The sequence below is a fragment of the Primulina eburnea genome, chromosome 3, assembly GCF_022965805.1.
Source record: "Primulina eburnea isolate SZY01 chromosome 3, ASM2296580v1, whole genome shotgun sequence".
Lineage (NCBI taxonomy): Eukaryota > Viridiplantae > Streptophyta > Magnoliopsida > Lamiales > Gesneriaceae > Primulina > Primulina eburnea.
Window position 1 is genome coordinate 7042365 of NC_133103.1, and position 16002 is coordinate 7058366.

The 16002-nt window shown below is 34.4% G+C and overlaps 2 protein-coding genes across 2 annotated transcripts in view; both read right to left on the reverse strand.

Moving 5' to 3' along the window:
* Positions 1-8564, reverse strand: part of LOC140825857 (myosin-17-like) — a 32577-nt gene extending 24013 nt beyond the window's left edge. The window contains exons 1-2 of the mRNA XM_073187857.1: positions 8197-8564; positions 6682-6810 (exon numbers count right to left, since the gene is read on the reverse strand). Coding sequence (XP_073043958.1) covers positions 6682-6810; positions 8197-8199 — 132 coding nt within the window. The 5' untranslated portion in view covers positions 8200-8564. The remainder of the gene's footprint in view (positions 1-6681; positions 6811-8196) is intronic.
* Positions 8565-11059: 2495 nt separating this feature from the next.
* Positions 11060-14336, reverse strand: LOC140825858 (WD repeat-containing protein VIP3). Its single transcript, XM_073187858.1, has 2 exons — positions 13909-14336; positions 11060-11879 (listed from the first exon to the last, which is right to left on the reverse strand). Exons 1-2 carry the CDS (start codon positions 14245-14247, stop codon positions 11247-11249), a joined length of 972 nt encoding a protein of 323 aa, XP_073043959.1. The 5' UTR covers positions 14248-14336; the 3' UTR covers positions 11060-11246.
* Between the last annotated feature and the right edge of the window lie 1666 nt (positions 14337-16002).

Here is a 16002-nt window from a genome sequence, read left to right on the forward strand (position 1 = left end):
TTGCTTGACACATCAAAGTTGAGATGGGGTCCAGCTCCCTTCAGATTTGAAAATGTTTGGTTGACACATCACACATTCAAAGACCGAGTGCGGACATGGTGGAATAAAGGGAGTTTCCAGGGATGGGAAGGGTACAAATTCATGCATAAGTTGAAAATGATCAAAAAAGACGTATCGGATTGGAACAGAGAAGTGTATGGTGATGTCCGTGTAAGACTACACGAGCTGAACAATAAAATTAGGCAGTTGGATGAGATCGAAGCTGCTGGACACTGGTCAGAATCGCTGATTTTAGAGAGAAGGGATGTGAGGTGGGAACTGGAAAAAATAACATTTGCACAATTTCAGATGCAAAGCCAAAAAGCAAAAATAAAATGGTTACAAAAAGGGGATCAAAACACAAAGTTCTTCCACGCTTTGTTGAATAGCAGAAGGAATAAAGCACTGATTGAAAGATTGGAATTGGAAGATGGACGAGTCGTTACTGAGGAAAAAGAAATTGAGCATGAAATTATCAATTTCTACAGAAACTTGTTTACAAAGACAGTGAGAGCAGGGGGGGTTCGGCCGAGTTGGGGAGGGGTTTTAATGGGATGGATTGGTCACCGATTCAGAGAGTACAAGCGGAGGATTTGGAAAATATGTTTGAGGAGGAAGAGATTAAAAAGGCCGTGTTTGATTGTGATGGGACTAACGCGCCGGGGCCGGATGGATTCACTTTGGCATTCTTTCAAAAAAATTGGGATACATTGCGAGGGGATCTCTTAAAGGTGTTCTCTGAATTTTATGAGGATGGGATTGTAAATGGAATTACAAATGAAACATACATCTGCCTCATCCCCAAGAAAAATGATGCACGCAAGATAACCGAATTTCGACCGATTAGTTTGGTGACAAGTTTGTATAAGATTTTGTCGAAGGTGTTGGTCAACAGATTGAAAAAGGCTTTGGGAAACACAATTGCGGAGAACCAGTGTGCATTTATTAAGGGTAGACAAATTCTGGATTGTTGCCTCATTGCGAATGAGATCGTGGAAGAGTATCGCAGGAAGAAAAAAAAAGGATGGGTACTGAAAATTGATTTGGAAAAGGCTTATGATAGGGTGGACTGGCAATTTTTAGATGAGGTGCTGAAAAATAAAGGATTCGGAGAGAGATGGAGGAGGTGGATTAGAGGATGTGTTTCTAACGTGTCTTTCTCAATATTTTTAAATGGAAAAACTTGTGGTAAAATAAGAGGAGAAAGAGGCCTAAGACAAGGCGATCCTTTATCACCATTCCTCTTCAATTTAGTGGTGGATGTGCTGGGGAGAATGGTGGATAAGGAATTGCATGCCGACGAGCTGAGGGGGCTGGATATAGGCAAAGATAAGCTAAAGATCACACACCTACAATTTGCAGATAATGCTCTATTCTTCGTGAAGTCTAACTTAGATGTGATGAAACTGCTGGACATACTCAAACAGTTTGCCAATCATTCAGGGCTGAAAATCAATATGGGAAAGAGTGTTGTGTTGGGATTGAATTATCCAGAAGATGAGGTGGATGCAATGGCAACCGCTTTCGGGGGCCAAAAAGAATCGTGGCCCATCAAATACTTGGGGTTACCATTGGGAGGGAATCCCACTAAGACTGAATTTTGGGAACCAGTCATTTCGAAGATGGCGAAGAAATTAGCTAGTTGGAAAAAATCGTTCCTATCTAGAGGTGGCCGCTTAATTTTGATAAGAGCCGTACTTTGTGCGATGCCCTCCTATTTCATGTCCCTTTTCAGAGTTCCTAACAAAGAGGCGGCAAAAATGGAAAAAATTATGAGAGATTTCCTGTGGGATGGTGAAGAAGGGGAGAAACATTGCCACGTTGTCGGTTGGAAACAAGCGTGCAAACCAAAGGAAAAAGGTGGCTTGGGTATGGGGAATATTTGCCTTAGAAATAAAGCTCTTCTTGGTAAATGGTGGTGGAGATGCTCGGTGGAGAGGGGGACGTTGTGGAAAAAAGTCATCCAAAGCATTTACGGACTACAGGAAAACAAATGGGACTTGGGGTTGGCGGAGAAAACGACATTTAGGAGTCCTTGGAAGTTTATATCTCGATCTTACAAGGCTTTTCATCAACTTATTAGGGTGGTGCCTAAACAGGGTAACATGATTCGATTTTGGGAGGATGTCTGGGAGGGAGGGGAGTCGTTTGCTTCTAGGTTTCCTGCTTTGTTCCGTGTTTCAGTCCTTAGAAACAAACCTATTTGTCATTTTTTTCAGCTAGTTAATTCTGGTGTTTCCACTTCTTTCACTTGGGATTTGAGGTTCAGGAGAAACTTATCAGAGGAAGAGTTAGGAGAGTTCACCACCCTATTAGGGATCTTAGAGGGAGTTAGTTTGCAGTTGGGTTCGCAGGATGTAAGAGTTTGGTTGGGTGATTCGTCAGGGCTTTTCTCTGTTAAATCCTTTTATAATTCTTTCTTTCCTTCTCCTACTTTTCCTCTTTTCGATTGCTTCCATATAATCTGGAGAGTGCATGTCCCGCAAAAGGTTAAAATTTTCTCGTGGATTGTGGCGTTGGGAAAGCTGCCTACGTGTGATCGAGTGCAAAAAAGGTGGAGGAGCTGCGCCCTAAGGCCTCAGTGGTGTTGTTTGTGCAGACAAGACGAAGAGCATCAGGACCATATCTTACTGCATTGCTCATACTCCAGAAGCATTTGGATTAAAGTGCAAAGAGAAATGGGAGTCCAATGGGCCCTCCCTAACCAGGCAGATGAGTTTTTTAAGTCGGATTTTGAATGCCCGGTCGCACCGAAATATAAACAATTCTGGTACATGATCATCCACGGAGTACTATGGTCCCTATGGTTGGAAAGGAATAGAAGAATCTTTGAAGATGCACAGGAATCAGCTGATCAGATATGGGAGAAGATTAAGTTCAGAATTGCGTCTTGGACAACCAGCTTTAAAGATTTTGGGCACTTATCTATTTCAGATTTAACTAGGGATTGGCAATTTTTATTGACGGGATAATAGTGCTTTAAGACAATAGTCCAGCTCTTATGTAATTTCGCGGATTACTTATCCGCTATCTCATGTAACTTTTACCTATTATAATATAAATTAGTCTTTTATCAAAAAAAAAATCTTGAGCATTTAAAATAATCCCCATCTGTCTTATTATATTTAAGTTTACCAGTAGGCCGGCTATATGATTTTCGTGTGCCTTTCGAGGACAACTTATGAAACTAGCTATTTATCAAATACTTGTAACTTAATTATTTAAGATTATGGCCTTTTTCATCTGTGGAAAATGTCCATCAGGCAGCTTCATGGAAATAGCCTGGATAGAGTTTGTTGGCTTGACTGTGTTATATATATTCCTAACGGGAGCCGCGAATCTTTATTTATTTATTTACTCTCTTTTTAGTTTTTTTTTTTAAAAAAAAAACTTGTAAGAAACCTAATATGTAGATTGTGTCTTGATGTATGAGTGAGTTGGGCCTGGTGCATTCTGCGAGTATACACTAATTGTGGTTGTTTAGAATAACCACTTGATCTCTTGATGTGTTGATCATGTCTTATTTTTTAAAAACAAAAAACATAATCTGCCTTTCCTTTAAATTTTCTTCACAAGCAAAATGGGTAGGGAAAAGTTCACATTGTTATTTTCTCTATTTTATTTTCATTCTTCTTAAGTTTGCAAAAGAATTGTTATTTTCTCTATTTTATTTTATTTTGTTTTTTTTTAACATATATTACTTCACCACTTTCAGGTATATTAAATGGACTCAACAGATCATATAACAGAAAATGAAGTACCACTATCTGAAATAAATCACGAGGTTCCACTTGTTCCACAAAATACAACATCTGTTGATGGTGCCTCTCCTAGTGAAACAAGGAAGAGAAAGTTGACTTCTGATGTGTGGAATCATTTTGAAAGGAAGAAAATTAATGGAATGGATAAGGCAATTTGCAACTACTGCAAAAAATCTCTTTCTGGCCAAAGCAAACATGGGACAACACATTTACGTGAACATTTCAAAATTTGTCCAAGAAGAACTGTTAGTGATATAAGGCAGAAACTACTGATTAAAGAGCAAAACAAAGGGGAATTTGCTATTAAAGGCTTTCAATTTGATCAAGAAACATCAAGGTCAATTCTTGTTGAAATGATAATTTTACATGAGTATCCATTGGCAATAGTGGAGCATCATGGATTTCATAAACTTTTAGCAAGTCTTCAGCCTTTGTTCAAGGTTCCAAGTCGCAATACCATCAAGAATGATATACTGAAAATGTATGATTATGAAAAGACAAAAGTATTGAGTTTATTGGAATCTAATAAAGGCCGAATTGCTTTAACCACCGACATGTGGACTGCATCTAATCAGAGGAAAGGATTTTTGGCTTTGACTGCCCATTTCATAGATGATAATTGGACTTTGCAAGGTCGTATTTTGAGGTATATATTCTATTTGTCACTCAAATATGTAACATTTTTCACACTTTTTATGATTTCAGTCAAATAGATACTTACATGTATACATTATTTTAATGGAATTATGTAGGTTTGCTTATGTTCGTTCTCCACATACCTCAGAAGTCCTTGCTAATGTGATAGTTAAGTCTATGATGGATTGGAATATTGATAGGAAAATATCCACCATTACTGTTGATAATTGTTCCACTAATGATTCTCTTATGAACTATGTGATGCATAAGCTTGATCGTTCTACACTTATGCTGCAAGGGTCTTTACTTCATATGCGTTGTGCTGCTCATATTTTGAATTTAGTTGTCCAAGATGGTTTGGATATCATTGCGCCTAGTGTTGAGAAAATTCGTGAAAGTGTCGCATATTGGAGAGCATCTCCTAAAAGAGAGCAAAAGTTTGATGATGTGGCACGGATTGTAGTACGCAATATGAATGCTAAAAAATTGGTGTTGGATTGTAAAACTCGTTGGAACTCAACATATGTGATGCTCATGACTGCTATATCTTTTAAAGATGTGTTTGCTCGTCTGAGATTTCGTGATCCATCATATAAATGTTTCCCAACAGATGAAGAGTGGTTGTTAGCAGAAGAGGTTTCTAAAATGTTGCAAGTGTTTTATTCTGTGACTGAAGTATTTTCTGGAAGAAAATATCCCACGACTAATATCTTTTTTCCCAAAGTTTGTGAAATTAAAGCTTCATTGCTCAAGTGGACCACATCTCCTAACAAGGTAATTTCTTCCATGACTGAAAGGATGCTTTCCAAATTTGAGAAGTATTGGTGTGATATTCATGGGGTGATGGGAATAGCTACTATTTTAGATCCAAGATATAAGACAAAGTTAGTTGAGTATTGTTTCAAAAGAACACATGGAGATGTTGGTTTTAAAGAACCTGTTAGAAAGATTAAAAAGATGTGTTATGATTTGCTTGACGATTATACAAATAATAATGGTTATGTCAGTGTTGAACAAAGATCAACGGAGACTAGATTGAATACAAGTACTGATGATTTTTTGGATAGTTTCGATAAAGAAATAGCACTTGAGTGTGATGTTTACACTGATATGAAGACTGAGCTAGATCATTACTTGGAAGACAAAGTGTTGCCTAGAAATGTTGATTTTGACATATTGGAGTGGTGGAAGACCAATGGAATCAAATATCCCACTTTGATGAGGATGGCACGAGATTTGCTTGCCATTCCAATATCAACGGTGGCTTCAGAATCAGCATTTAGTACTGGTGGCAGATTGGTGAGTTCCCATAGAAGCAGGCTTCATCCAAAAACCATAGAAGCGTTGATGTGCACTCAAAGTTGGTTGTTGAATGAGAAACAAGGTAATATAAATTGCGTTTTTAGTTTTTATTGTTTTTGAACAAAAAAAAATTATAAATTTACAATATACAATAATGATTTTTTTCTTTGAATTTTGTAGCTACAAGTTCACAAGAAACGGAAGCATATTACTCTTCAGTTGAATATGATGAGGACACTATTGATGTTGATGTTGTAAGTTTTTAATACAATGTAATTTTGTTAAATTTGACATTGAAAATAAACTGTTGGGTCAATTATTTATGTTGTTCTTCATCATTTTGCAGGACACTACAATGTCAAGTGATGAAGACATGTACGATTAGTTCGGAGATAAACCGATTTAGTTTGATTTTGGGTTGATAATGCTTACATATGATTAAATTAGGGGTAGCTCATAGATGATTAATCAACTGAATTATGAATTTTTGGATATGATGTAAATTCTACTATATTTTTGTTGAATTGCGTACTTTTGTTTAACTAATATAAACTATTTTTAATATTTTGTTATTTTTTCTATAAATTTTATTTTGTTCATTAATAATTTTTCTTATTGTTCATCTAAATAATTTTTTAAATATTCATAACTTTTGAAACAATTTAAATTTGAAAAAATTCAATTGTATATGATAATTGGGTAATTGGGTAGGGTATGGGTATCCGATAATCCGATGGGTATGGGGATGGGGATGAAATTCAATACCCGATGGGTATGGGTATGGGTATGGGGATGAATTTAATAAATGGGTATGGGGATGGGTGTATGAAATCCGACCCATACCCTACCCATTGCCATCCCTAAAAGACACTAGGATATAACATATTCAACACATATGTGCGACAGAGATAAAAACATTAAGATGACCTATTTCATCAATCACCTTTTTGCCATTTGTAGTGTGAACTTGGACATCTTGACCATCTATTTTATGTACTTCTCCATCAATCCATGCCAAGACGGGATCTTCAACCCATACATGCGAACCAACAATTATGTTAACAGGTGACGCCTGCAAATATATATAGGAAAAAATCATTAGATTTGTAACAGCAAATCAAACCTCATTTTCCTATGAGAAAATTGACTCTGTAAAAATTATTACTCCATAAATAAAGATCTTAAGCGTCTCAAACCCTGATCAACTGATTCAAAATTTTAACAAGATAGGCTAGAATTTAGAGACAGAATTTGGATAAGGATTATATAAGGAATTTCGGGGAATGTATATTCATAACTTTAAACATAGAAATCATTTAATTTGGAAATAAATGGAAAATAAAATCTTAATTCCATCCCCACCTCTCTCTGTGCCAAAGTCAAAGTCACACCACCTAACCAATGAAATAGGTGTGCTTGAAACACTTCTTATTCCCATTTTATCGTCCAGTTCATGTACCCCAATTAGACTAATATTTTATTTATAATTTCAAGGCCGTGTGTAATCTGATTTAAATTTTTTAAAAAGCAAACTGCATTAGGCCACAAATTATGTCAGATTAAATAGGGATCAAACTATGCAATAAAACAACAACTAAATAATCTACTGTCACCAGAGGCAGGCCAAATAACTAATCTTTAGTGAAAGATATTCACAAAGTTAGCAGCTTCAATTAATGCATTGGACATGGATAACCTGTCTTACTTGCTATAATCAGACTGCTCAGGGACGAATATGATATAATGGAGGTTAATTGTAACGGTTACTACGAAAGGATCCATGTGTGGATATCAATTTAACCTTAACAGATAATAATGTACTGCCAGAAGCTTGATCACTGACATTTAAGCTTAACAGACCTACAAAACCATGAGAAATCTAGGCACTGCACTGATGGCTGAAAAAGATATTAAAATTACAGAACATCTAATCACTGCAAACTTATGATAGTAGTGCACTCGAATTCTGTGCTTAAATGTGCATAAAATATCGGAGTCTCAATTCCCCAATTACATCATCTATAATATCCTACCAACTAATTTCCTACCTAAATAACATAAAAACAGTCACACAAAATGTAAGCAAATTATTCGATTTTTCTTATCTTAAAATTAAAATAAGCAAACATAAATTCTTCCAAAACACTTTTTCCTCTACATTTCAGTGTAATCTCGTTAAAAACGAGGATAGTGTGGTGTATGTAATAAAATGAAATACATGAGAATTCTAACAAGTAAAACAAATTAGGCGCGGAACTCATGCAAACTCTATTTAATTATCAATTAATAGGATGGTAAAGTATACTAGATTAGGCATCCAATTTCGTACATTTTCAAATTTTGAGGGAAAAAAAACAAAATAGATGAAAACTAAAATCCAAACAGTCGAGGCTAAATTTAAATAAGTCCGGAACACGTCAAAACGGCAGCGGAAGAGTCGTTTCAAGCAAAAGCATACCATGAATTGAATACGACCAGTCTCGATCTCTTCCTCTTTAGCTCATCAACAGAAAAGCCAGACCGAGCTTTGACTCACGGACCGGCGCCACCAACCTCCCCCGCCGCAGGCAAAACCAGAGCTCCTCTCCACTTCCTATGACTGATTCAACAACTTATATTCCTCCAAATTTACTCCAACTTCTGGTCTCTCCAATAAATTACTAACTCCAAAAAAAAAAAACACAACGGTCTGCTGGTATGCGTAGTACGAAAAGTGGAGTGAAATCTGCCGTCTGCGTGAGTTTCTCTCTCTAAGTTTGCTTGCTGGCTTCTCGGGAATTTTGCGGTGCTCTCTCTCTCTCTCTAAAATTATTTTTTTTTATTTTCGGTTTCTTGTTGTGGAGTCCCACCACGAACATAAGAACGATATTAAAGGGGACTTTGCACTAAACCAGTTTAAGGGGTAAAAAATGTAAATTACGTCTCTTCATTTTGGGTCTTGAGGTTCCATTTCTATTTGAATTTTATTTATTTATTTTTAAATTTATATATTAAAATTACAGTGTATTTTTTCATTGTTTCTTATAATTATATTTTAATCTTTATTTAAATATAATTCAAATAAATTAGAAAAGTATTATACACATAGGCAATGCGTACGTATGTGTACTGATATAAAGTATGAAGTGTTGTTTCTCTTATTTTTCTCCCATCAATCAACTGTCTATGGTAACCGTGATATTAAAAATAATAAAGAAAGAAATCAATAAACTGTTTTCTCGAAAAGATACATTAATATCAAATTACTTCAATAATTCATCAATTTGACCCATTTTCAAAATCCAATTTTGAAATGTTAGAATAATTTATTTAAATAATATTAAATTTTATATTATGAAGTGGGATTTGAATATACCTAACTATAAAAATTTTCGACTAATAAGAAATTAAACTAGTCATACAATTAAGAAGTTTGAATAATGGGCGAATGTAATTTTGCATGGAATGGTTTTGGCAATAGTTTTGGGATTTTAGAACTATCGGATGTCCGGTCAACATTTGCTAGCGCAAGCAAGCAAATATCACTCCGTCACACGGTTCTTTTTTCATTTAAAATAATAATTATTATTATAAAAACAAATAAAAAAACTAATGAAAATAATTACCATATATCTGTAAGTTTTCAAATAAATTTCAATCATTTCGTTTTTTTATTATTATTTTCTCAAAATAATATTTTATCCATTTGATAAATTATCTTCCTTTTTTTTCTTTATCGCACTCAAATAAATTTATATAATCAGAGGTGAAGCATTTTATATTGATTTTCTATAATATGATAGCTTTGGGGTGAATGTATGATATTTTAGTATGTTTTAAATATTTATATTTTTTTATTTGTTTGGATTATTTTTTTGTTAAACTATATTAATTATTTTTTGTTTATTTTTTATTTTATTTTTTTTTAGGACAATATGTTTGATCAAAGATTGGTAAAAGTACTGCTCGAAGTTAAAATGATTCTTATGTATCTCTTTTTTTTTTCTTAGACTTAAAAATGTGTCACTAAGATAAATATTTTATAATTTCATAAAAAGACATTTTTTTATATCAGATTCGTGGAGCGAAATTTATTTTCTACAAAAAAATTAAAACAATGTAATAGAATAGCATTTAAGGTACTGTTTTGTTCAAGTACTTATAAGTACTAATATAAATAGTCATATCATATCATTTGTTTTATACAAGTATTATTTATCTCGATCAATCAAATTATTAATTATTTATTTCACATCAATTAAATTCGTAACAATTTATCTCACATCAATAAAATCAATAATATAAAAGTACGATATTACTCTTAATAAATAATATTATTAATATTCTATTAATATTTTCAACAATGACAAAATGGTAATATCATATTATCTCAAATTTAATCAATCAAATCAATTAAATCAAACATTATATTAAATATCATTTTCTATTTATTTTATTATTACCAAATATTACTTATCTCCATACTATATATCTCATACCATGATCCAAACGGTATCTAACAGTATACATTTATTTCCTTGTCTCGGTTAAGCTTAATTTAATCTTGAAATCTAACGTTTGAAATTTTAAGTTCAGTATTGATAATAACAAAAAATGATTTCATATACTGAAGTTTTGAAATTATCATTACCATTCTTTTTAAAACTAAAATAAAATTGAATTAAAAAATTAGTTTTGGTAATTTTGTACATCTATTATAGGTTCATATGAACGCTCGTGACTCAAAATTTGAAATTTTAATTTGTCAACTTTTTAAAATTGTGAACTATATTTATTTTGAATATCAACTAAAAAGCATTAGAGTGTGGCCTTTTCATAAATACATACATCCATACATCTTCACACCCGGTATATGCATATACAATAAATTTTTTATATTAAATAATTTATTCGTAACAAAATAAAATATTATCTTAAAATTGAAAAGAACGTAAATAATTTTCATCAGACTTTTTATTATAATTTATGTACGAAGGGTGAAATCGTCATTTGATCTTGAACAAACCTCACGTAATTTTGTATACTAGCAAGTTATCAATAATAAAGTTTCTTCTCCAATATTAATATTAATTAAAATAAAGATATTAGGTGTTAAATAAAAAAAAATATCATAATACCAATAATAATAACAATTAGTATAAAGGGTAGCTAGCTAATGAGGTTTTCTTTCGAGTCACGCAATAAAAATAAAAATAATAAGATATAGTCATTCGATTCTCAACAAGTATAGATTAATCTGGAAATACCAATTTGACACTTATCAAGAGCCTAGTGTAGGATAATTGAAAACAAAATCAAACTATCTCATACTAAAATGGCAGTAAAATCATCTAAAAAAAATTGCACCAAAATTTACCAATATGGTCAGTGATAAAACCAAGTAAATAATGTAGTTTTAGTATGGACATTGCGCAACACAAATCAGGACAGTCCATAAAGCAGGTCAGAAGTTTACCCATAAGTTTGCTATCCACTGCTTTTGCTAACCTTTAATTTAAATTGACAAACTCAAGAATATTTATAGAAGGATAAGCTTTTGTCGTCGGACACACTCGCGAGCAGACAAGATCTTACATCTGTACGCGAAGGTGGTCCAAATGCCACGGCCCATACCTGGTCGGTGTGGCTGGTTAATATCTGGGTAGCTGCTCTCATTTTGAGATCCCAGAGCCGTACGGTTTTGTCACTCGATCCTGTAGCAATTGCCACTCCATCTGGGGACACGTCGACACTCAGAACCCAACTAGAGTGCCCTGACATTGATGTAATCAAACTTTTTGCCTCAGCATCATAAACGTGAATGTGGCCATCGTCTGAGGCGGAGAAGAGAACTCTCGAATCGAGAGGTGCTGATGAGTACACCAGACTGCGAACTGGCATGCAATGGCCTTCTAAGTGGTGTAAGAATTTTGCACGAGCCACATCAAAAACAGAGATGGTGCCATCCATTGAGCCACAAGCGATTTGTCTACCATCAGGGCTCCATGCCACCGAGAGGGTAAACTTCTTATTGCCACTTTTCTCGGAGGGTTTCAAGCCTTCTGGTCGAGGAACTGATAACGTAGCAATTAACTGCCATTCTGCAGTATCCCAAAGCTTCACTGAAGCACTACCACCTCCAGCAGCTGCTAGCGTTGTGCCCTGAAATAGAATAAATAGTTTTTGCTTAGTCATAAAGGAGCTAGTAACATTATTGAATTTCACGGTTGATCGGAAGTTTCAATCAAAAGTTGATGAAGTTCGACAGAATCAGGGGATTTCACTCTCCGAGCTACACAATAGCAATCATCAAATTGCCTGGAAAAGAGTATAGTATATGTGCCATGAGGAGAATTTGAATTTCATAAATCATGCACATCAAAGCAGCCAGCAGGAATGACTGTTGAAGAATTCTCCCAAGTATTATACACTGACAAAAAAATTGTGAGCAAAAACATCTCATTGCAAAGCAATATGTATAATGGCACTGGAAGAACTTCCAGATCTAATTTATCTAAAAGTCAACAAAGAAATTTAGATTGCTTAACCTTAAATTGATTGACAAATACATAGACATGTACAAACCCGTGTCAAAACAAACATAAAATGAACCTAAAATGGGTGCATTTGTAACTGAAATATGTGGCATCAACAAGAATCGGAAACTTTGTGATCTATGCTCCAAACTTAGAATCTAAGTTCAACGTAGGCATGAAAAACTTATCCAACTCACGTACATGATCAACAGAGTAAAAATTTCCATAATTTGCTAATGTTAATTTCCTTCATTCCCAAAATGAAAAAAGAAGTAAGAAGGAATTTCAAATAATAGCATTTCTATCAAATCTTGAGACGAATTCCAACAGCGAGTAAATGCAAGCATCGGTTATTTTGCAAACAACGCATGTTGAGGAGACTCAAAACAAGTTAGAACAAAGAAGAAAGAAAGAATATTGAGTGACACACTTCTACCACGCACTGAGAGAAATTCTAAAATTAAATGATAGCAAACAATGGTGAATGTTCAGGAACTCTCAAAACAAGTTAGAAATGTGGCAGTCTGGAATACTTGTTGAATGCCCAAGCACGTCATAGTTCAAACATATCATGCGGACCAGGAACATGGCATTGGGGCAAGTTGCAAACCTTCGTGATGCGTAACATAATTCTTTTCAATGTATAACAGGAGCCATAAATTAAGGAAACATAAACTACAGACAAATGAAACCTACAGAATTTAGCATATAGTCAAAGCAATCTCCAGAAGATTGAATTGACATCAGCAATTAATAGTAAGATAACCTTTAACTTCTACTAACTTGGAGCATATTTGGGAACTTCAACAAAATATAACCACTATAGAAATTTCCACGAATTTCGTTAAAATTTGTACAACTAATTTTTAGAATGGAAGAAATATCTTATCACCAGGTAGCTTATTCCTAGGAGGAAAAAGGTAAGAAATAGCAAAGAGTGAAGTAGAATAAAGTCCTAAGCTATTATATTAATGCAAAAATCTCGTTAGACCTTCCACGTGTGGTGAATACTCGTAATTATGATAATTCAGGTATTAAATTCAAGTTAAAGATGTCCCAAAATAACGATCTAGCTCACATTTGGTATCTTCATTCAATTTGGATTGTTCGACGAATGTTGTCCTGTTATTTTAATCTGGTGGGTTCATAACAAATTCACTCAGATTTTCCTTGAAAGTTGAGCTATGTTTTTTAAACGTACGGTTTTCAGCCAATGATCTCCATAAGCAACAATTTTTTTTCTGTTTTTTTCTAGTCTCCAATATTTGACTAACAGGACCCGTGTTTTCCAGCACATGTAGTTGGTGACACCAGCTAAACTAAAATGACAACAAGCGCACGTTCCTTCAAAATTTATTTGGACGAGTCTCAGATGCAAGGGGTTTTCAGACTTCATTTCAGTTATAGTTCCTTTAAACTCATTTTTCCATTGAGTTTAATTTTTAAATCTACTCGGTTAAAATGGAACAGCGATATAAACAAACGGAATCTTTAGTCTAGCATACAAAAGTCTTCAAAAGGATAACGACCTCAACACCAAATTTCAATACCAATTTGATCCCTTGATTCACATGGATTCAAACCATCATCAACACACGAGCTCATGCTAAACAAAATTCACCACTACACGAGCTTTTAGTACTAGAAATAGATACCTGGGGATTGAACTTCAGTTGCCAAACTTCGGATGGGGGAGCCTCGAGAGTGGCTATAGTATTGTTAGTGGCGACATCGAAGACTCGAATAAAGCTATCGATGGAGGCGGATGCCGCAATTCTGCCGGACGGGTGAGCCGCCACAGAAACGACTCCGAGGCAGTGCCCGGTATTCGTCAGCAGCTTCTCAGGGCCTTCCGGATTCCACAGCCTCACCGTCTCGTCCAGCGACCCCGTCAGTAGAAGCGCCGCCGAATCTTCAGTCGCCGGAACCCATGCCGCCGTCCACAGGGAGTCGTCGTGAGCATTCTGGACGGAGCCGAGTGGCGCTAGTTTCATAGATATGGCAGCGTAAAACCCTAGGTCAGGTGTGTAGTGATTTGCATATGACTAAATTTTGACTCGGACTCCGTCTTATTACTATCAGTTTGCCTTTTCTTTTGAGAGATGACCGAAATAATTAGACAATATCTGAAATAAAAATTGGTAAATAATTAAAAAAATATTTGGTTAAATTGACAAAATAATTTGAGATTAAAAATAACAAGGAATAGTAGGATGTATTTTCATATTTTGTCCATTGTAATAGATGATTTGTATTTGATTTGTAAGAATAAGATAAAGCTAATTTTGTTTTTGCACTTTCGATTTAATTAAACATATAATTGTATGTACAAATGATTACGAGTTCAATTCTTCTTAAGAATATTATTTTGTTCGAGTCTATCACACATCAATTATATCATACGATTTATCATATCAAACTAATTTAAAAATTAATGCGTTAAACTCGACCCCACCCAAAAAAAAAACACTCAAAATTGTATTTCATCATATCAATTACGTCCCATGATTCGAACTACATGCGGTATAACATGCGGGGGTTTATTTCATCCTACCTATGTGGGCATTGCCCCCATGATAGGATGAATGGTCAAGATTTGTCCATGCATGTGTAGGACCCACAATTTTTTTTTGAAATTGTATGTTTGGCAAGATCTTGGCTATCCATCTTTCATAAGGGCAATGTCCACATGAGTAGGATCTCATTAACCACATGCGGGCTCCACTGCAAAACTGTTTTAGAATACCTGTTTCCCATATATTGTTGCGTCGTAAATGTCAATCAAATCACATTAAAATGACACTAATTGATATAAAAGTAGCGGCGAAATAACACCAAATGCATTAGTTATAAAGTCATTCGACGTTCGCAGACATAATGCTTCGACCTGTTAGTTGGTCCAGCTATCTTACAAAATTTTCAGGTACAAGCATGTGTGATATTTGTGATTCATCGACACGATCAGGCTGACTCACATACTTGTCTGCCGCAAAATTGGAGTGAGGAGGAATCTAGACCGATGATAAAATGTTTGGTTTATATTTGAAATTATCAAATCAAAATAGAATTTGAATTTTTTTCTAACAAAACTCAAGTCCAAATAATTTTGTTGACTAGTTTGTGATGTAGTGAGCTTTAATATCTTTTTAATATTTATTTGATAAATATATTTCGAGTAGATTGCGAACATATTCGAATATTTAGAGATGAAATCGAACTCAAGTCTTGATTCGAACTTGATTCAAGCAAATATATTAAAAACTTTGAGTTTCGAATCAAACTCGAGCTTGGATATATTTAATTAGAGTTGAATTCTGACTTTTTAAGATTTGCTTCATTTTCTACTCAATTCACCTTCGCCTCCTGCAAACTCGTACAAAAACCGAAGCACATTGTATTTTTACAAAGCAAATGCACCTACAATGCAGTTGCACAACTTTACAAACAATTTCATGCAATAAGAAACGAGTAAAAACCTCGTAGATATGAAACCTTTTGGATAAATAGAGATATATACATTCATGCAAAAACCATCAAATAAATTCAAACTTAGTTTTGCACTTCCATCTGGATAAATTATATTTCGGGTATAATATGAAATAAATAACAGTGAATAACTCGAATTATTACTATGTTGTCGAAATTCACGTATCTTTCTGAATATGATATTATAATTGATTGGTTGTTTTAGATGGACTTCTCAAATCATGACAGATATAGAATATTAAGAAATTTCAAGGAAATGTTTG

Coding starts and splice junctions, on each gene's coding strand:
- LOC140825858 (XM_073187858.1), bottom strand. CDS start 14,247: ATGAAACTAGCGCCACTCGGCTCCGTCCAGAATGCTCACGACGACTCC. Junction 11,880..13,908: donor AACTGAAGTTCAATCCCCAG/GTATCTATTTCT, acceptor ATTCTATTTCAG/GGCACAACGCTAGCAGCTGC.